Source organism: Phasianus colchicus, chromosome 5 (assembly GCF_987193195.1).
Source record: "Phasianus colchicus chromosome 5, bPhaCol1.hap1.1, whole genome shotgun sequence".
Taxonomy (NCBI): domain Eukaryota; kingdom Metazoa; phylum Chordata; class Aves; order Galliformes; family Phasianidae; genus Phasianus; species Phasianus colchicus.
In genome coordinates this window covers 59,133,659-59,156,014 of record NC_143440.1, presented here as the reverse complement: position 1 = coordinate 59,156,014, position 22,356 = coordinate 59,133,659, and the positions used below count along the sequence as shown (strand labels likewise).

At 48.3% G+C, this 22,356-nt stretch overlaps 1 protein-coding gene across 5 annotated transcripts in view; it reads left to right on the top strand.

Annotated features, from left to right (window-relative positions):
* Positions 1-6,437: 6,437 nt before the first annotated feature.
* MAP4K5 (mitogen-activated protein kinase kinase kinase kinase 5) overlaps positions 6,438-22,356 on the top strand; it is a 58,778-nt gene continuing 42,859 nt past the window's right edge. For 2 of the 5 annotated variants that reach the window (XM_090141926.1, XM_031602279.2), the window contains exons 1-2: positions 6,440-6,576; positions 6,715-6,938. In XM_090141926.1, the coding sequence (XP_089998052.1) occupies positions 6,840-6,938 (99 nt within the window). In that variant the 5' untranslated portion in view covers positions 6,440-6,576; positions 6,715-6,839. Of the gene's footprint in view, positions 6,577-6,714; positions 6,939-7,007; positions 7,528-18,825; positions 18,931-22,356 lie in introns of those variants that run through there. The other 3 variants (XM_090141924.1, XM_090141925.1, XM_090141927.1) reach the window with 3 other exon arrangements.

The following is a 22,356-nucleotide window of genomic DNA, read 5'->3' as shown; positions in this document are numbered from 1 at the left end:
AGTCAATTTCAGGGCTGAGCAGGCACACAGTGGAAGGATTCTTGAGGAAAAACAATGCCAAATGGGGGAAAGGCAAAAAGAGAAAGTGCCGTGCAGAAAATGAGCGTGGCCGTGGGGTCAGCAAGCTGCAGTGCTGGGGGACACAGCACTGAAAAGGCCACAGAATGAGCAGAAAACCTGGATTTTAAACCAATAAAGCACATTGCTCACGGGGGCAGTTTCATAATTCACCTTGCCTCGCCTGGCCCACTTACCACGGCAGCATTTACCATTGCTTTTCCCATCCCCAGCCCTTCGTGAACAGAAGCATTGTGCAATGCTTATGTAAGGGTTGGGTGGGTGCTGCACAATCTCTGCTCTGCTTCAGGTGCCACTGCACACTGGGGGCTGCTCAGAGGGTCCCCGTTTTCCCATCCCATCCAGGGCTGTTCCCACGCTGCTATATGAGGTTCTGGAACCCATTTGCTGCTTCCCCACAGTTGTTCGTATCACTTCTGCCTGCTCACTCTTTGCTTTTTCACTGCTTCTGCTTAATTTCATGAGAAAGTGCAGAGGATTCAGACCTTAGCTGTGCTTCTCCTAAGCACTTACTCTCCTCTGTGGCAGCGATTTGTCATCACTTTTCATTGCTGTGTCCTTATTCTCAGGTTAAGAGGCCAAGATTCCTAGGAAATAGCAAAAAGGGATAAAACAAAATCAGTGTTTCACCCCTTCTTGAAAGCTGAAACCTGTCTCAAATTTCTGTTTTTCTTTCCCCTTTACTGAAGTATTTTTAAGCAAAGCAGATCCCTGTTGCTTAGGAAATCCTCCTGTTCCTGCGGTTCCTATTTCTCACCCCAAACTGTGTTACGACCACCCACACATACGTGGGGATTGCAACCAGAGGAATTCTCTTTGCTTCTCCTGTTAACATCACTGCACACCAGAGCTGTAACAGAGCCATTTCACTCATAGAGATGGAATTTCAGCAGTTAATTAATTAACTTGTTTAATCACTCTGTGGGGAGGGCTTTCCTCTGGAAGGTGCTCTGTAAACTGAAGGAACTAGTTAAGAAGATAAGATTGAGATAAAGGAGATATCAGCCAAAATCTTCAAGCAGAGCAACCTCAGAGTGCATGTGGGGACAGCTGGGTTTGCTGGTCAGGAACAACAAGGAATTGCACAAGGCCTGCAATAAACAGATGCAATTCTTCTAATCTGATTTAGACCACCAGGCCAGTTCCCAGTCGGTCCCTCACCCCAAACGACACCCTCAGGACTCCTGCAAGGTTTTGCTGAACTGGAAGAAAATATCCCACTCTCAACCATGAATTCAGAGAATACCGGTTTTGCAGGACGAACCACAGCCTTCCCAGATTTCTCTTCCTTCCTCATATTTCTCTGTAAAGGTCAGTAAGAGCTCTTCTGAGCCCAGCTTCCCATTTATCTCCAATATCGTTTTTAATTCTTTCTTTCCTTCTTTCTCTCCTACACTGATGGATGGGTGGACGCTATATTCAAAACATCCTTCCCTGCCGGTCTGTTTTCTGCAACGTGGCTGCACTAAGGCCAAGCCAAAGCCTGCGTGTGCCAAGTTTGTTTCTAGGATTTCCCCCAAAGATACACCTTTTCCCAGGGAGAGGTTTCCAGCTCCTCTTGTGCCTTGGCAAAAATACCCATGCAGCCTACCTGCCTGCATGATTCAGCAAGATGCTTGCAATATGCTCCAGCCACGTTTCGTGCACCTGGAAACAGGGGCAGCAGATGGGTTTCCAGGCAGCTCTCTGAAGTCCCCTCGTTAATGTGGCTTTGAATTGAGCAGCCACGTTTCTCCACATCTTCATGCTGAGCAGTTGGTGGCGGTGAAGCTGCCAGCTCACCTCTGCCCTGGCTTCCTTCCTGCCGAATGCAAACAGCACGCTCAGCTGCAGAGCGACCTGGGACACAGTGATGTAAACAAGGTGACGCAGGAGTAATGCGTGGCCACCTGCACTCCTCTTCCTTCCCTAGAAAACAAATCCTTGCCCATGGAGCTGGCTTCAAGCTGGCAGAGGGTCTGGTTTGACTTTTGTGCCTCTTGGCAGCCTGGGAAGGCTTTGTTCTTTCAACCCTGTGTGACTTTTCTATCCTTTCAGAGCATCTCCGCAGAGCAACAACCTTTCCTTTCTGCTCCTGCATCAGGATATCTTCGGTCCTCTTATTAGCATGTTTGTGGGTTCTTTTTTTTTTTTTTTCTGGCATTTTTTGTACTGTACATCTTTTGTTTTGTACATCATGTGCTCGCTGTTATCCCAGCTGCTCCCAGTTCCAAAGGGATGCACCAATAAGGAGAGGTCATTCCACCTTTGCAAAACCTGTCCGCGTTGTTCTGTGGGTCCCCCAGCAGAACTCAGCATGAAGCAGTGTGAGCAACACTGTGAGCTCCTGAAGTGACACTGAGAAACTGCTGTATGCTCAGCATCCGACCTGCTGCAGGCAGAACTGGATTTGGTGTCAGAGAGCTGCCCTGGAAGAAGCTCATCTCCTATGTCACAGAATCACAGAATGGCTTGGGTTGGAAAGGAACCTCAAAGATCACTTAGTTCCAACCGCCCTGCTGCAGGCAGGGAAGGTGCCAGCCACCAAATCAGGCACCAGATCAGGCTGCCCAATGCCCCATCCAACTGGCCTTGGGCATCTCCAGGAATAGGGCAGTGGGTGGGTGTCTTCCTCAGTCCTACCCTCCAGGAAAGCCCTTGGCTCGTGGCAGCAGAGAGATGTGTTGTAGCAAAAGCATATGTTTCATCAGAGAGGAGAAGCAATCTGAAAAACCCAAACCACAAACTAAAAAGAAAAAAAAAAAAACATAGGGAAAAAGCTGCAGCATTTCTTGAGAGCCTACTTTGTCTCCTCAACAATGAAGTCTGATGTAAAATAGAGTGCATGGGGGGAAAAGCCACAGGCCTTGTCGCTGATTACTGTGCCTTTGGCTTCCTTGTTGCTGTGCATCTGATCTATTTTAGTAGTTAAATGCACCACAACCACGAAGCAATCTTGCAAAACAGTTTTGAACACCTTCAGTGTGAGATGGTTAAACAATGTGAAATTAAAGATGCTTTAGCAATCTCATGAGAAGGAGGGCCGATTTCTTTTTCTGAGTGCTGATGTTTCACAGCTCAATTTCCTATTTGAGAGTGAACAGTTCTTCACGTGCCCAGCAAACTGTGCTGCTTTAAAAAGCACTTTTATAACATTGTTCAGCTAGAAATTGGTGCAGCTTTCCATCGACCGTTACCAGCTAGATCTCATTAAAATAACCTTCGCTGTTCTTCCTCTCAAGACTACAATGCAAACAGATCACATTCTCTAATCCTACGTAATGCCTTATGTAAAACCACTTAACATTCCTGCTGGGGCTGGGACCCATCCAGATGAACGATGCTGCATAAAAGCACATTCCTCAACGTGCTTGACCAGCAGAGCAACGTGGTTTCGGGTGGTAAAGGCAGAATGGAGATGGACATGTGCTCAAGAGGCTGTGCCTGGGAGGAAGCAGCGTCATGCATATCTTCTGCCAAAGGAGGTTGTGGATGCCCCATCCCTGCAGGCATTCAAGGCCAGGCTGGATGTGGCTCTGGGCAGCCTGGGCTGCTGGTTGGTGACCTGCACACAGCAGGGGGTTGGAACTGGATGAGCACTGTGGGCCTTTGCAACCCAGGCCATTCTAGGATGTATGATTCTATGATATATGTCTTGGACCGAACGCTTTGTATATCTCTCTTACCTCCATTCTTCCAGCCACAGAATGGCTCTATCAGTAGACTTGGTGCTGCTGTTACTGATGCACACTTTACAGTGTCACTTCTATGAGGGACTGAGACCTAACTGGGGATGGTGGAACAAAGCACAGATCATAAAGCAGCCTCGGAGCTCACAACACAGGCAACATGCTCCAGGAAACCAAATCTCCAGGTGTGAAGCAAAGGCTAACCCAGCAAGGACAAAACTGTGGTCTATGAAAGAGCTCTTGCATTACATTGCAGAGCCCTTGGATCCACAAAACGCTGTAGCAGGCCAAGTCTTAATGCACCATCTGCTACTGGAAAATGAAACGGCCTTTCCTGTGCTGTCATCTGATGGCTTGACAGGAGCAGAAAATCTGGAAAATGAAAAGTGGTGTTCAGACATTCAGCTGAGGAAGAGGGAAAAAGAAAGGACACAAACAGCTCGCTATCAAGAGTGCAGGAAGCTAATTTCTAGGGCAGAGGTAATTGTTTTGTTGAAAATCGCCAGAGGAAATACAGCCCCCTAAAGGGTAAATAGGTTTTTTTTCTTTTCTTTATTTGCTGGCTGTTCAGGAAAACTTACGTATTTATGTTGGAGAGAATATACAGGATGTAGAAAGCTTTCAGAGTACAAGGGGAAATGAAATGTGAATCCCTTTAAGTTGGCAGTCACGTGCTTCCCTGCCTCTCTGGAAGCAAGGCAGTTTACATTTGGAGCCCGCTCCTGAAAAGCACCGTTTCCAATGAGCCCATAAATCAGAGCCCAATAAAATCAGACGTGACTGTGCAATTCCTGAGCGTCAGCACACGCAGCCTTTGAGTTCAACCTCAAACGGTGCAATAATCCTAATGAGTTATGCTAGAGAGCCCGTGTTTGGAAGGAAAAGCTGACGCAATCAGCGGTGTGGTTTCAGGTACCTGCACGTGGCGTTCCCAAATGCGCTGCGGTAAGCTAAAAACAGGCTCCATTTTAAACTGGGAAGCTGCACCGAGCCGCTTTGTCAATGCACTGGGCCCAGTTGGGTTGTCTGCCTGCCAAAGAGGCTCGATCACCAAAAGGCCCATACATCTGGCATCCATTTCATTCATCCCACCAAGCTTCTGCAAACATATTTCCTGCGTTGAGTATGTGGTATTTTTTGCACCTCAGAGCTCACACCTCCTTTTGTAGGCCTTACTGATTTTACTGTGGCGGTACCACTGCGGATTCCAGCATTCCTCTGCTCTGTGTCTGGGCTCTTTGGTCCATTAAATTGTTCAGCAGCCATTTCAGAGACCACGGGTGGGTTTTACTCAGGTGTTCTGCTGCACTTCAGCTCTTCTGCTGGAAGCAGCCCTGCGGAGAAGGTCCCACGGGTCATGATGGTTGAAAAGCTTAACATGAGCCAGCAGTGTGCTCTTGCATCTCAGAAAGCAAATGGTATCCTGGGCTCCATCAGCAGAGAGGTGGCCAGCAGGGACAGGGAGGTGATTGTCGCCCTCTGCTCTGCTCTTGTGAGGCCCCATCTGCAGTACTGTGTGCAGGTCTGGAGCCCCCAGTACAAGAAAGACAGAGAGCTGTAGGAGAGGGTCCTGAGCATCCACAAAAATGATCAGGGGACTGGAGCACCTCCGTTACAAAGACAGGCTGAGGGAGCAGGGCTTGTTCAGCCTGGGGAAGAGAAGGCCATGGGGTGACCTCATTGCAGTCTTCAGTACCTAAAGGGAGCCTACAGACAGGAGGGGAGTCAACTCTTGGAAAGGGGAGATAACTGCAGGACAAGGGGAAATGGATTTAAGTTAAGGGAGAGGAGATTTCAGTTGGATGTCAGGGGGAAGTTGTTTGCTGTGAGAGCGGTGAGGTGCTGGAACAGCTGCCCAGAGAGGCTGTGGATGCCCCGTCCATCCCTGGAGGTGTTCAAGGCCAGGTTGGATGGGGCCCTGGGCAGCCTGGGCTGCTCTGAAATGTGGAGGTTGGTGGCCCTGCATTTGGCAGGGGGTTGGAGCTTCATCATCCTTGGGGTCCCTTCCAACGCAAGCCATTCTGTGATTCTGTGCCCAACCCAAACCTCCCCTGGTGCAACTCTTTCTCTGAAAAAAAAAGGAGGCACTGGGATGGGCTGCCCAGGGAGGTGGTGGAGTCGCTGACCCTGGAGGTGCTCAAGAAACATTTGCACGTTGTGTTGAGGGACATGGTTTAGTGAGAACTATTGGTGATGGGTGGATGTTTGGACTGGATGATCTCAAAAGTCTTTTCAACCTTGGTGATTCTGTGATGAGCCCATCACCTCACGTTCTCCAGGCAGCCACAGCTTCACCTTCTGCTATGCCACAGCCCTGACAGATGGCACCATTCCTCAGCGCTGCTTTCCCTGAAGGAAGAATTACACTGCCCTCACTGCTCTGACTCCCGCCGTTAGATATTGACACGTATGGATAAGATCCCCCTCAGCCTTCTCTCTTCCATGCGCACAGTGGGGCTCTCAGCCCCACACCCCTGCCATCTCTGCAGCAGTTCCCCGTCTGCCTGGAGCTGGGGGCTCGGCACTCCAGACGCGGCCTTTCCAAGGAGGATCCCGCCGCTCGCCCCGCCGGTCGCTCGGAGCGGCGCAGCGCAGCGCTGTGAGGGCGGGCGCCGTGTAATCGCTCGGCGGGGCGGAGGAGGCGGCGGCCGCGGAATTGAGAGCCGCGGGTTCGAATCCCGCCGCGCCGTGGCGCTGCGGAGGCGCTGTGCCGTCCCGTCCCGGCGCGGTGCGTGCGTGGGGCCGCGGCGGGAGCAGGAAGGAGGAGAAGGGAGGAGGAAGGAGGCGGCAGCGCGGCGTTCCCTCAGCGCCGGGACAAAGGGCCGCGCAGGTAGGGCAGGGCAGGGCAGGGCGGGGCGGGCCGGCCTGGCTGCGGAGGGCCGGCGAGCCCCTCAGTGCCCCCCCCTCCCCGCTGCCCCGCGGCCAACGGACGTTCCCAGCGCCCCTCGTCCTCCCTTTGTTTTGTCAGCCGCGGCCGAGACCCCTCCCCGGGAGGGGAGGCACTTCCCGGCTCCGCAGCCATGAGGGCCGACGGCCGGCGGCCGCGTTGAGCGGCGGCCCGGAGCGGAGGGGCGGCCCTCGGGGCCCGCCGCCATGGAGCGGCCGAGCGGGGACATCATGCGGCGGAACCCGCAGCAGGACTACGAGCTGATCCAGCGCGTGGGCAGCGGCACCTACGGCGACGTGTACAAGGTAAGGGCCCGCGCCCCGGTCTGCCGCGGGACGGCGGCTCACGGCGCCCGGCTCGGCGGCTCCAGGCCGGAGGCGGACGGCGTTGACCCGCGCGGAGAGCGCGTCGCTTCCAGCTCCCGATTAACGAGTTTATCCCCGGGGTTAATAATAGCTGCCAAAGGCACGAGGCAGATTAAAGCTCTTCGGAAGCTGGAGCGGAGCTGGAGCTCGCCGCTGGGCTGCTGCTGAAAGCTGCTCGCACAGTTCCGGACACGGAGGTGTGGGCGTCCCACGTTCCTCCTGTCGCCTTTCTCAGGCTGCCCAGAGCCCGTCCCTGGAGGCGCTGAGGCCGTGGATGGGTCCCTGGGCAGCTGAGCTGGGGGACACCCAGCCCACGGCAGGTGGTCTTTGAGTCCCTTCCGACCCACCGGCTCTGTGAGCCCCTTCTATTTGCCGTCATGTTTTTGGCTTGTGTGTCAGCAGTCCGAATGTCTGAACTCCTTGGGCAGAATGGCTGTGATGTTGCACCTCATAATGCTGCTGAGTGGACGCGAAATGGGCCCGGTGTGACCAAACTTAGCAGCGTGGCTGTGCCACATGAAAGGCGCCGGTAATTGCTGCGTGCTGGGGGAGGGCTGTTTGCTAATGTTCAAATTGGAGTTTTATAGTTGGATCTCGTTCTCATCCCCCTTTGAAACGGTTACTAATGGCCCCGGGGGGTTATTTTTAACTGTTTTGTTTTCATGGTAATGGATATTTACCTTCTTATTTTTTTCCTTAGTGTGCTGTGTGCTGATCAGTCAACTGAGGAGCTATGAGAGATGGTTTAGTAGCTTGTGGTAGCAATGGTGATGGGAGGACGGTTGGACTAGAAGATCTTGCAGATCCTTTCCAACCTTGTGATTCTATGATTTCTTTGCAGGGAAATCTGGCCCATAATACTTAAAAAGGACATCTCGGGTTTCATAAACCTGAAACGTAGCGTGTCTTCAGCTGGTTTGTTTGGGTACAGCTGCACAGCGTAGGGCAGCGTGGTGAGAAGTGGCTGGCTGTGTCACAGGGAAGTGTTCTGTGTCATCCCTTTGCTCCTAGTGGAAAAAAAGAGACGGATTCTGCTTCTCATTATCCTGCTAACGAGTGGAGAGCTGTGCTGACATGTCCTATAGCTTCCAGTTCCGGAGCTGGCTGGATGCAGGGCCCTGCACTGTGCCCTGTAAATAACACCCCCTCCTTCCCACCAAACCTCCTCTTTTTGGGTCTTGGTAAACATCCTTCTGTTCTGCAGGGGTCTCAGTGATAAACCCTCTCCAAGCACAACCTGAGAAATGTAAATCGAAGCCTTGGACGGAGTTGTTACATCTTTAAACCAAGTGTGAAATTAATGAGTTTAAAGTAGTTAGGAATCCTGCATCTGTTTCTAGGTCGTTGGTGTGCTCTTTGTTTTCATAGAGCCTTGCAAACAGGGAGGAACTGTGTCAAGGGAATACTGAATGGGATGATGCAGGCTGTTACTGCAAATATGCAAAGCCAACTTCATTTTTGAAAGCCATTGATGTTGTGTTCATTTTAAAAGTATCTAAGGTAAACTTCTTGAAAGCAGTTGATGTATAAACATTGTACTTTGAGTTTTCTGTGTCCCTGGTAGGGCTCTTAGCACAGATTGCTCACTGAGCACTGTCAGCAGTGTTTATAGAAAATGCTTCTTAGTCAATATCTGATTGTTGGGATATTTCAGAGCTCAGACGAGGTTTGTTACAGCATTCTTAAATTAAGATGGAATTTTCCTCTCACCTCTTGAAGCAGTTCCTCTGCTCCATCATTATAATGAGTCACTGGTGTCTTCAGCACAGTTGGGTTTAGGATGCCCAAATGAGGCAGCCCTTCTGATGGTGGGAGCTCTGTCTCTTTCTCTGTTGCTTTTTGGTGATGGTGGTTCATGCCTCGAATTCTTCTTGGGGCATTTGGTAGCTGTCAGAGTAATTAGTTCTTTTCTGGAAGTCGAAGGCAGGGGTTAAGCAAATATTTGTGTTCACTATTAGGTTACAGAAACATACTTAAGTTCTTGCTAAAAATCTCCTGCCCCCTTTGCTTTTCGTAACTACTATGGATGCTTAAAACTAGAATGTGTTTTCTTAGTCTTGGTGTTTTTTTCTCTGTCACATGGCACACAATGATTGCTTGTAGGGCGCTCATAAGTGCTGGATTGTTGGTGTTGTTTTAATATTTATTCCCCAAAATGCATTTCAGGGTGGGGGAGAAACCATCCTTAAATAAACATTTTCTTATCTATTCACAGCGAGTGGAATTGGATCCAAGTTTGGGCCTACCAGTCGTGGGAGTGCACTCTTCATTAAAATCCTAGGGCAATCATTGTTCCATCTGTGCAGGAAAGGGCTTTTTTTACTTCGTATTAGAGAATTTTGTTATTAAGCTGCTACCAACCCATTGGAATGATTTCTCTCTAAGCACTGTGTTAGGCATATCTTAAATTGCTGACTTCTGCAAGAGGTTATAGTGATGGAGATGGGCGCTCAGTGGATCTTAATAACTTGATAATGGTATTTTTTTCCCCCTTACTTCCAGTCATATGGTCCTCAGCATCATATTCCTGAGCTCTGCAGAGGTGAGCTCTGCAAAGCTGAAGCCTTCATTTGGCTTTCCCAGCCAGATTTGTTTGCCCACTTGGCTCGTATACAAGCAATATTTAAAAACGATGTAAGCTGGGTCATGTATACCTATGTGGTGGTACTGGAATTAGACACTGCATGTGGTCAGTGCAGAAGCCATCCAGCTGCCTGGTGTAGGACAGAAAGCTGAACCACGTCTGCAGATCACCCCCTAAACACAGAAGAGAAATGGAAGCCATCCACTACACGTGTGAGTCCTGCTCCCACCTGCTGCCTCCTCTGTCCCATTCTCTCCTAGCTAAGCAAGGCTTTGCTTTTTGTGGAGTCTCATGCAGGTGCCCTGGAGTTTGTACTAATTTTCAATATTGAAGAAGGGGAGCAAAGGGATGGTTGATGTGAGCACTGTTTTTGAATGCTCTGGTTTGGCTGAAGCTGTGGGAGACAAATGTACCAAATTAATAGCAGAAAATGCCTGTAAAGGAGACACATTTTTAGTAAATATCACAGAAGTTTCATTCCTTTCCCTTTCCTCTGCTGAGTCTTTTTCTAATTCTCTAGGGGTGCTTTTTAATCTCCTGCACCAGTTAATGGCATTAACTCAGAAGTACCCTGTGTTGTTCTGACACTGCTCTCTGATTGCTGCAGGGAGATACTGAGCAATAAAGTTGGATCAACTCAGCCAGACACTTTTCCTCACTATTAAAAAACAAAACAAAAGTTTGTCTTTAACTTCCTTGTTAAAACGTTTCACTTTTTCAAGTCAACAGATGAGAAGTGGAGTGCTATAGCTTTGTTTCACCAGCAGTGCACCATTATGGCTCTGGTAGTTTTCAGTCAGATACTTCAGACTTTCTGTGAGTACATTTTTGCAGCTGTGGACCAACTGGATTGGCCGTCCCTGATCCTCTGCTTCTCTTCCTGGTGCACACACATTGCTTACATCTATAAATGACCATAAGCGTTTATCACATGGAGAGATTCCTCTCTTCCTTTCCATCTCCAAGCTTATAGTTAGCAGTGTTTGCTGGAGCCACGCGTGAAGTCTGCATTTCTTGTTTTTCCATGTGAAGGGTGTTTAGAATGGCATCAGACCAGCTGCTGCTGGGTTTCTGCCTGCTGTTGTGGATGTTTTCTTCTGGGAAGTTGCATACTTCTCTTCTGGATGCAGTCAGTAAGTACTGATACGTGTGTATGCAACAAAACATATTGCTGAGAACTGAGTTACTCAGTGGCTTGTTGACACCCACTTCTAGGATATTTGGGAACTGGGGGAAGCCTTCACTTTTCCATTTGTAATCTTTGATTTCTTCTGAAGAAGCTTCATTATTGTGTAACATTCAAAGCTGTTTGGATTGAAATATCACCTCCTGTGTACCTGTATTTCCCACTAATGCTACATGAGGACCCAAACTCAGTGTCTAGCTGAGGGTGATGTCTTTTGAAGCAAGTGCATGATCTGTGTGGGAGTGTCAGTGTGATTTGTTTCTGGTCTGATGGCTCTCACCTCAGAATCCTCTGTCCAGCAATGTGCTGACATCCTTAGGAGCTCTACTACCTCTGCCTCCTGTTGAGCCCTGAGGCTCTGCCACCATTCTGTGGAGATTCAGTGCAGAGAGGAGAACATGTCTCCCTATACCAATTCTGATTCTGAAAAGCAAGTACTGTCCAAAATCTTAAAGTCTGGTCACTTTTCTATGTCCTCCCAGGTATCGGAGGATAGGAGCTGAAGGAAGTGTGGCAGCAGCTTTCAGTATGCTTCTGTCAGCTGTACCAGGGCTGTGTCCAGAAAGGCAACTGCTGGTGCCAGCAGTAGTGATGGCATAGGAAGCAATGTAAAGTGTGCTGACAGCACTTGTCTGCAAGGATTATATGCATTGTTTGCCTTGCACTAACGCATCTCTTAAGTCACAGGGAGCCTGTTCTGTTGGATTTCATGTCCCAGTGGCACCAGCCTTGGTTCTGGTGTAGCCTTCTGCTGCAGTGTTGCTGTCTTGAGCTTGTCCTTCAGGAGACGTTGTGCTGGGTGGGTGATTTTAGTTTTTTTGTCATTTATTTATAGAATAGTCCAGGGAGGCTGTAGCATCTTGTGGATGTGCACAGGAAGGAGGGAATGAGGGCGTGTTGGTTCAGTCCCTGTGTGTTGCACACCTGTTTGCAGAGCAGTCTGGATCACAGGAAGTGCTTTATATGGGCTGTGCCTTTCTGCCTTCCACCCCAGAGCTCTCTTTCAAGTGCACGGTGTGGTTTCTGCATCCCCTTTGAAATACCACAAGAGCAGAGGGAAATCTCTGAGGAGGAGGAACAGGTGAAAGATTGCTGTATTTGCACACCAGTATCTACTTCAGCTTCAGCCCCAGGAGATGCAGTAGTTGTTTTTAGTGCCAGTTCATGTGGATAACTTTGAATGTGACCAAGACTTCATAGAATCACAGAATCCTAGAATGGCTTGGGTTGCAAAGGCCCACAGTGCTCATCCAGTTCCAACCCCCTGCTGTGTGCAGGTCGCCAACCAGCAGCCCAGGCTGCCCAGAGCCACATCCAGCCTGGCCTTGAATGCCTGCAGGGATGGGGCATCCACAGCCTCCTTGGGCAACCTGTTCCAGTGCCTCACCACCCTCTGGTTGAAAACTTGTAGCAAGAGGTGGCTGAGAGTTTCCAGGTTGCATCAGGAGAGGTGTGTGACACACAGATCAGCTGTGTCCAGGAGAGCAGCTCTTCCTGCTCACAAGGCCAGCACGGAGTTTGCCAGCTTTTTTGGCTGACACCAGCAACTGTCCGCCCTCCCTGCAGCTGGGAAAACAAACACTTGCTACCTTTATTCATGTTTGGCACCTTGCTTCTTGGTTACAGCTGTGAATGAAGAGAGGAGGCAACATCAACAGACGGTGATTCCATGCATGAAATGGGTTGGTCTCTGGATACATAAAAGTTGCTCAGAGATTTTCTTTGCCATTTTGTTAGGATCTCAGACTTTATATTTCTTCAAAGAATCAGAATACTTTAAATTCTCTCCAAATTTTGGAATTCTTCCTATCAATGAGGACACTTTCAAGGTTTGGTGGACTTTTGATTTGTGGGTCATGGCAATTTCCATGATTGTGAGCACGTTCTGGGAGTTCAGGAGAAGCTCAGTGAGAAGAGCAGGATACTTTCCCACTCCATTTCCATGTAACCAGCTCTATACAATTGTTGTCTCCATCTGCTGGGTAGTGCTCAGCCTGGTGCCATCATTTTGAGCTGCAGACTTGCCTCTTCCCACACTGTCCTGCAGGAGTGCTCTGTCACACAGAGGTCTGAGCTGTTGGAGTTCCTCACCTAATTTGAGGGAGAAATTCTGCATTTAATGCAGGGAGTTTTCCATTTTGCACTTCATCTTTTGAAATTCCTTTACCCAAGAATTACTGATTTTATCCAGGACAGTGGGTAGAGCCTGCAAGAACCATCCTTGCCTCTCAAAGAGCCCAGGGTGGCAAATGGAAGATCCCACTCTGTCTGTGGGCTCTCCCACCCACTGCAGGTGAGCCAGGAATTGCTTCCTGCCCACTTCCAGTCAGGGCTTGGTTTGGAGGCCATTCTGTTCAGTGGGTGCCCTGCCAAGTCCCAGGCAAAGGGCTCCAAAGGAGACTTGTCCTCACAGAAGCATTAAAAAGGTGAGAGTGGGGCACTCTGGAGAGATGACTGATGTCTTCTCTCTGCTTGCATGGAGCATATTTTCAGCTGTGTACAGCTGGATTTGGACCTGTTGAAATGTGAACATTGAGGTGCTCCAGAGAGGCAGCTGCTGTTCCTACTCACAGAGAGGAGGTCTTTGCAGGGCTCTGTTGTCTTTATTGATGTTACCTCCTTGAACTTGCTTTCTCATGCAGCATTAAAGGCATCGTTTCTTCCCCCTAAATAGAAGTGCAGAAATGTGTGGTTAGGTGTAAGTTATGTATATTCAAGTTTATTCTGGCCATATGTGCTAAAGAGATAAATTGTGGCTATCTCTGCCAAGAGGTTGTTTGACAGCTTGCTCCCTTTCTAATTAGGTGCAGAACAGATGAACTTAGTCAGGATGGTTTATCCATTTATCACATTCATGCCCTACTTAGAGTATCTGGAGTTCTGTGTTTGATATTTTTCAGCAACCTGCATTGCCAGCATGCTGCCCGAGGAGCTCCATGCATGCCAAGCTGTACGCTGTGCAGTTACCTCCAGAATCAGTGAGAAGGAACTGCAAAGGCTGAGAGATGGTAAAGCCAAAGATTAACTCGAATTTGACGACCCGCTCCAAGAAGCTGTGGTTTTGTTCTGCTCTCATCTACAAGTATGGCTGTTTGCTGATAGAGAACAGTGTTACATTTGCCTTCACTTGCTGTTTAATGTGTGAACGTGCAAGATAATGGATGAATGATAACCTCCCAAGAATTTAGTCATTAATCTTGATGGAAGATAAATGGTAAAGAGTTGAAAGTGTGAGCGTCAGGTATTTGTGCTGTGTTTATGGAGGGTGTGAAAACAGCAGTAATTGAATTTTTTTTCTTGTGATGAGTTTAGCCTGCAGGGGGTAAAAGGGAGAGTGTTTGCTGTGTTGCTCACAGTACATGCTGGGCTCTCAGAGGGGGGCAGGAGTTAATTTAAGGTATCTGAGATGCCTTTTTCTTTTGAAGAAGCCATGTGAAATGCTCCCTGTATTAGAGGGCAATCTCCATTGCTGGGATGAGGATAACAGCAGGGTAGTGTGAAGGGAGGCAGCTGAACCAGGCTGTGTGTTGTGGGCATCTCTTCTGTCGTATCAGCACTTCCTGAGGGTTTCTTGGGTGTGCTGAGCATGTCTGCATTGCCAAAATACCTGGTCAGCATGAATCCTAGAATGGCCTGGTTTGAAAAGGAGCACAGTGCTCATCCAGTTCCAACCCCCTGCTATGTGCAGGGTTGCCAGCCAGCAGCCCAGGCTGCCCAGAGCCACATCCAGCCTGGCCTTGGTGAAGTTCAGGAGGAATCCAAATCAGAGGTTCAGGCACATCAGAATTAAAATTCAAAGTAGTGTTTGAAGTGTGGCAGTCAAGTGCTTGGATCATTGTGAAGACACATAAGTCACCGTAGGAGCAATTGAGTAGCACTTCTAATTAGCATAATGCCTTTAAAACTTTGCCAAACATTTCCTGTCTAGAGAGCCTGGTTTCACATTTGCTCCCAGTGCCAAACTGGGGGCAGAGCTCTGAGGATGGAGAGGGAGGTTTGAGCTTCATCATCTGCTGTCACTTCAGCAGCCACAACTGATTGCCTTTTTAGGGTACGGAAGCAGAAACTTTGTCTCTTTCTCATTCTGCAGATTCTGAGATTTGTCCAGCTCGTAGACCGGGATGTCCTGAGATGGGCTGTGCTGGGTTGGGCAGCAAAGGTCACTTCTGGGGGATGAGTCTGGGAGGAGGAGAGCAGTGGGCTGTGGCTTTCCTCCATGAAACGACAAAGTGATGAACTTGGGAGGGAGATGAAGCAGCTGCTGCCTCTATTTCTAGGAGCCTCAGTGCTTCCTGCAGCCAGCAGGGAATGCTGCATGTCAGCCAGGCGCTGGGTTTGCCATGGGGAAGTGTGGGGCCAGCTGTGTCCTCGACAGCTCCGATGCAGTGCAGTCTCAGTGGGCACTGAGTTAATCTTGACGTGACAGCTTTGGCCCTCCTACTCTCTCATGGTTTCTGGTTTCATTACTTCACCCATGTGCATCATTTTCTTTGGCTGAGGGCAGCCCAAAGTGGAATCTGCATGTGATCCCTGCGTGGTTGCCCTTTGATGGCCTGAGTTCAGTCTCCGGTGGCTTTGTGCAGAGAAGGGCAGTTATGATATCTTAAACTTCCTGCAGGTGGAATACACTTGCAGGGTACATCATGTCTTCAGGATACCTTATAGCAAGTGTAATATTACATGTGACAGCTTTGGCTTTCTGTTTAACGATGTGGCTGGGATCTGTTTTGATTTATAGGTCTGCTTTTTGTTGGATTTATTTTGCTGTAGCTTCATGAGGATCTTGTTCCTTCCACAGAGCAGGTGTGTGGATTGTCAGCCCTCCATCAGAGTGTTCCTGGGACAAGAAGGATGCTGAGGATGCATGCGTGTGGCAGCTGAGATACAGTAATTAGGAGCTGGGCTGATCCTTGTGTGTTACCCCTTCCAACTGGGGATATCCTGGGAACTTTATGCTAAGAGGAAATTTTGCATACGTAATGAAACAGAGAGGACTGACAAGATGGAAAATGTTTTCAGCTGCATTAAAACTGGGGAAACATTCTTTCTTTAAAGTACAAATTCAATCATAAGGCCTAGTTGACTGTAATATTATAGCTTCCATAGCATGTACGTTATTTTCTGTCTGTGTTTTAAAGTGAGCTGGGGAGGTCAGTGGCCTGGTGGGTTGGAACAAGGCTGCTGAAGTGAAACCAGGGTCTGACAGCTGTCGAATAAGCTGTCAAAAATGCTTGTTTCTGCTTTTCTAGTTGCTTCATTTGCATGAGTGGATGAGTCCAAGACAAGGAAGCAACTTAAAACTTGAAAAATGAAAAGAAAAAAAAAAAAACCCAAACAAGCACCAAAACCCTCCTTTTGGGCTAAAATAAGGTGTGAGGGGATAAGGTAGCTGTAAAATCCAGAAAAATACACTTCCACTTTATTACAGGTCATATTTCCTTCTGCACTCCATGTAAGTACAAGACATATTTTGTACTTAACCTTTCTTTTACCCTGTTTTCTTTTATCTTCTTCGCTTTACATAGCTTCTTTTTTATCCATTCCATCCATTCTGGTCACTGTTTTATTTACTGACGACATCAAACAAAAGACCCAGATCTGTCTCCTTCACACAGCCAACCTTGTTTGCTTCCTCCTGGTTCTCTCATTGTTGGCGTATCTTTGAGGAATTGAAATTTAAGGAGGCACTCACAGGATAATGATACTGGCATTAGATTTTGCTGCTGAAATCTGTGTTTTTCGCCTGCATTGCTCTACGTTCTGTCAGATAAATGACAATAAGGAAAAGGAATCATTGAGGATTTGTGCCCGTGCTTCAGAAGGCTTGGTCCTGCAGAAGAATAGAAGTGGCTTGCAGCTTGCTTTCTGCTTTAAAGCCATGCTTTCCTCCTAGTCTAGAAAGCAGATGTTTGGGTTTTGTTGGTTTAGTTTTGTGATGGGAAAGCACAGTCAAGAGCTTTGGACCTGAATCATTGACTTCTTGAGTAGAGCTTGGCTGTTCTGTCCTTGCTATGTGCAAATTGTTGGACATTCCTCAGAGCTTCCCTGAAACAAATGATATTGGTGTCTATCTAATGTGTGATATTGGCGTGTTTCTAATGAATGAAGTGGGGTTAATGGTGCTGCCTTGGCTTGGTGGGGATGCTGAGAGGCTGGGTGCTCCATTAGTTCAACTCCCTGATTCCTCTCTTGCTCTCCTTCACGTATTTTAGATTGCACATCCTGAGTTCTTTCATCTCTAAGGAGTAAATAAATGCCCTTGTAGCTATAAAATACGCAGTCTTTTAATGCTACTTGAATTTATTATCCATAAAATTGGTGGGAATTTTTTTCCTGTGTCTTGATATGTGCTTTCAACCCTTTTATAACCCTTTTATGTAAGAAACCCTTTTATGTAGGAAACCCTTTTAACTTCCATCTCCATGTATGCTTTAATAATGCATTCAAATATATCTTTATTTATTATTACTTATTCATAATTTCCCCCTAACTACACCCCAACCATTCAAGCTCTTAGCCACGTGTGCACAGTTCTAAGCATGTCCATAGCTTCATGGTTTGTGTCACCTTATGTACTCACAAATCTCTTGTTCTGCAGGAGGGCAAGCTATTTCTATTAGCTTCCCAAAACAATCTTACTCACACTGTTGTGACTTGAGAAGTTGTGTTTGTTATTTTACTTTTGCTCCAGCTGCATCAAAATTTGGCTTTTTTGGTTTTTTTGTTTTTTGTTTTTTTCCTCTCATGTGGTATTTGTTTTGTATCTCTTGTGCTGCATTAGTTGCTAAATAGCACTTTTGTGGTCAGGGTCTATTTCTAGCTTTAGCTTTTCAATTTTGGAAGGATTGCACCAAATATTTGCAAGCAGTGATTTGCCAAGATTTCATAGGAGGATCACAAGGAGAATAACCAACTTGGAAGCACAGAGCTGCTTTTTTTTTTTTTGGTGGCGTTATTTTTTCCTTCTGAATGCTGCTGAGATGTGCACTGAGCTTGGCTTTGGTGCTGTTACCCACATTGCCATAGGTCTTTGTGTCCTTCAGCAGGCTTTGGTAGGAATGGGAATTGAATGTTTTGTGGCTGCTGAGGTCTGTGGCAGAGCTGGAAAGGCAGTTTGCTGGGCCTGTTTTCTGTACAGGAATGAAAGGAGTTGGTCTAACATCATTAATGACTCTCTAATCCCTTATTGCTTGATTGGCCTTGAGTAGGAAAGTGTCTGTAGTCATAAAAACATAGAATCACCAAGGTTGAAAAAGACCTCCAACATCATCCAGTCAAACCATCCCTCTACCACCAATAGTTCCCCACCAAACCATAGAATCACAGAATGGCCCACAGTGTTCATCCAGTTCCAACCCCTGCTGTGTGCAGGTCGCCAACCAGCAGCCCAGGCTGCCCAGAGCCACATCCAGCCTGGCCTTGAATGCCTGCAGGGATGGGGCATCCACAGCCTCCTTGGGCAACCTGTTCCAGTGCCTCACCACCCTCTGGCTGCAAAACTTCCTCCTCATATCCAACCTAAACCTCCCCTGTCTCAGTTCAAAACCCCCTTGTCCTATCAAACCATGTCCCTCAGTACAACACCTAAATGTATCTTGAACACCTGCAGGGATGGTGAGCCCACCACCTCCCTGGACAGCAGCCCATTGCAGTGCCTGACCGCCCTTTGCAGAAGCAATGGCGATGGCTGTGCTGGTAGTGCTGCTGCAGTGTGAACTCAGTGACACAAGTAAAATTAGCATGTGAATCTTTTCTTAGTTTATTCTGGAAAGTGCTGTGGTGATGGCTGTGAGAGATGGATCTCTTTCAGGGTGCTGAATCTGTAAAGTCTCTGTTAGGGAAGTGGCTTCTGAAAGCCTCAGTGCCTTCTCCCCATAGAAGAGCCTGGTACGGCTCTCAATTAAAGATCCAGCTGGAAAATTGCCTCTTGGTGAACAAGTGAACAATTGCCTCTTGGCTATTTCTGCCTCCTGAAAGAGAAAGAGCTCTGAAAATAAGAAGGTGCTCTTAGGTATTATTTTGTAACAGCTCAGATTTGATTGATGTCTGCTTTACAGGTGAGCTGCCTTGGCATACCTGCAGAGATTAACGGAGCATTGCGGGCACTCAGGATGGGAAGAGTGCTGGTTCTGTCTGGCACAAATCTAATCCCACACAGTAAGGTCAGCTTTAGGATTTTGTAGACTCATCCCACTTATGCTTCATTCCTTATAGCTATCCTATCACATTTCTTCTTAAATTCCTGCAGAGCTGGAACTGCATGAAGGGGAAGATGTTCGGTGTCTGTTGTGGAGATGCACTCAGTGCTGAGCAGAAGGGCCTTTATTCAGCCCAGCACTCCGTGGGTTTGCTTGGGATGAAGGATTTGTTTATATAATGGGGTCGGGTTGGTTTATTTTAGATCAAACAAACAAAAATACACACAGGATCGTCCAGTAGTCACGTCTGGGCGAGCTTGGTACGTGCTTCTAGGTAGGAGGTTGGTACAGGGGAATGTGGGGAATATAAGTGAGTCTTATACCACATCTGGAAAGGTGAGCAGAGGGTGTGCATAGGATGTGATGGCTGGTGTTGGGGCTGGAATGTGCTCGGTTCATCTGAGACTGGAAAGCTGTACCAGGACCTGCTGGTTTAGGCTGGAGAGCAGGTAGAGCTCTGCAGTCAGCCTGCAGCCCGAGGAAGTGACCCTTTGGTTTTTGCACTGCCCTGACCCCAAGGCCAGGGCTTATGTGGGGGGATTGGGAGCCGCTTGTTTTCTTTGCAGCCACAAGCTGCCATGACTGGGCTCTGTGCCCACGTTAACCTTTAGCTGCAGACGTTCAAGGGTTGTTTTCTTAGAGCTTTCAGAGAGTTTGGTTTCTTCTACAAACGTGCTTTGCTAAGGCGTGACGCTGCAAAAGATTGCAGTGTCCTTCTTTTGTGAAGGATAGCAGTTCTAGACTCGCACAGCAAATTAACTTCATTATCACAGAATCACAGAATGGCCAGGGTTGGAAGGGACCTCAAGGATCACGAAGCTCCAACCCCCTGCCACATGCAGGGCCACCAACCTCCTCATTTAATGCTAGGCCAGGCTGCTCAGGGCCCCAATCTGGCCTTGAACACCTCCAGGGACAACGGGGCATCCACAGCCTCTCTGGGCAGCTGTTCCAGCACCTCACCACTCTCTCTGTAAATTTTGCTTTTAAAGGTTTTGTGAGGAGCTCTGGAGTTACATAGTTTTAGAAAGGAAGCTGTTGCCATTATCCGTGCCGGGAATTTCAGAACAGGACAGAGCAAGTTAAGAGTTATGAAGAGTCAGAAGTCGGAAACTAGAAGGCAGATGACTAAACCTCCATTTCAGTGGCTGGAAGTCAGGGGACCTTTGGGAGGTGCGTGTGGCTGCTGAGAAAAAGCAAGCAGCAGATGAGACAGCGAAGCATCGTGGTCACTGATGAGTGAAGCTTGGCAAGGAATGAATAACGTGGGGGTGTGTGGGATGGTTGCCACAGGAGCTGCAGTTCTGATTAGATTAAGTTAAGCCTCAGTTGAACAAATGAATCTGCTGGTGAACTGGACGGTTGATCCAAGCCTGGAGATCAGACACAGACATAGGAATGAGGGGGATATTTCACCCTGGAAATTGAACATACTGATTTGGAAGTTGTGGTATTGGTGTCCAAATCTTGCCCTTCTCTTCCTTAGTGTTGAAGAAGAAAGCAGCTGGACAAGGATAGTGATAGGGTAGTGTGGTTAGGTTGTGGTTGGACTTGATGATCTTTAAGGTCTTTTCCAACATGAGCAATTCTATGATTGCATAAAGGAGGCTGAGCACACAAAATTGAACTTCAGATGTGAGCATAAAGCAGTTCTCCTGCTTTTCTATGCCCAAACCCCCAGCCCTCCTGGTACTGCATCTTTTCTTCTTGAGTTTGCCATTGGGACGCACAGCTTGTGCTGTGCCTGGGTTTGTCCTGTAATGGGACGCTGGGGGGGGGCAAAGAAAAAAAGCAGTCCTTGTATTTTAGTTTGAACACAGGCTCTCTTGTTCTGTAGGATTAGCATGTAGCTGGTAGAATATTCTGGAAGAGCTGTGTCCATTGGGGTGCTGTCACTGCTCCCATAGCCAGGAAAGGGGGTGACCAAATGACCACCCAGCCTTTCTTTCAGTACATACATGCTGTATATGATGTAGAGCTAAATAGGGCCAACAATTCTGTGATTCAGAGGTTAATTGTATGGCTCACACCATTCAAACATACCCTCATTCTTGTCCCATTCTTGTCTCAGTCAAACTTCCTTCTGTAACTTTGCAATCATCCTGCCAAAATCCCATAGTTTTAATTTTCACTCTAAGCGATGTAGAACATAATTTTTAGTTCTGAGTCTCATGAAATAGAACGAGATCAGTGCTAGCAGGCAGCAGAGGCTCTGGCTTCCTCCTGCAATCTGTCGGGGAAGTCGGGCTGTTCTTCTGCGGCGTGGGAAGCGCGGCAGGGAGCTGACGGGGATGTGGGCTCCAGCACAGGAGGGAGCTGGGCCAGGGCCAGGCTGTGGTCTCTTAGCCTGCAGTGTCAGAACTGGCTGTAAGAACTATTGTAAGAAATGGGTGAGTTTTGTCAGATTTCATGTTTGGTAAAACGTCAGGATTGGTTCACAAAGGCTGACTCCCTCAGTACTGCGCCGTCCTTTTTAATATAGCACAGCAATGCAAAGTGTGTACCATGGGGAAACAGTTTTTAGCCTTCGCCATCTTTTGTTTTTCATGATATGTGAGATAACTGCCATTCATTATTGATGAAGTTTTCAGCTGACAGAAAGGTAAGGAGTTGAAAGGCTGAAAAAGCAAGAGGTGGCAACAGACAGAGATGTAGGTATCTGTGTAAAGTGGGTGTAGTTGTAGGAAGGATAAAAGCTGATAGTTGCACTTAGGGATGGGTAGCTCTTCTGGGAAGCTTGCTGAATGCTTGCAGTGTGTGACCCTCCAGACAGAAGATCTGATACAGTTCTAGTATCTGTGAGCAGCCCAACAAGGGTATCAGCAATGGGTCCTTGCTGCTAAGAGGGCTGTTGGTGTCCTGGACTGCTTTAGGCAAAGTATTGTTGGCAGGTCAAAGGAGGAGATCCTTACCCCTGCTCAGTGCTGGTGAGGCCACACATGGGGCGCTGGGCCCAGTTTTGGGCCCCCAGTAGAGGAGAGGCCTGGGCATAATGGGGAGACAGCCCAGCATAGGCCAGCGAGGTGCTGCAGGGCCTGAAACTGCTCTGCCTTGAGGAGGGGCCGAGAGCTGGGGCTGCTCAGCCTGGAGCTGAGGAAGGGGTCCCCACCTGAATGGGGGTGCAGAGAGGATGGAGCCAGGACAAGGGGTGGTGGGCACAAACTGGAACACGGGAGGCTTCCTCTGACCTTCAGAAGCGTTTCTGTGCAGGGCAGGTGATGGAGTGCTGATGCAGAGACCAGAGAGGCTGTGGGGTCTCCTCCTTGGGGACCTCCAAAAGCCCCAGGTGCTCTGGGTGTCCCTGCTGGGACAGAGTGGGACCAGAGGGTTCCAGCAGAACCTCCAGTCACAGCCATGCTGGGATTCTGTGATGCTGAGCGTGAGGGAATG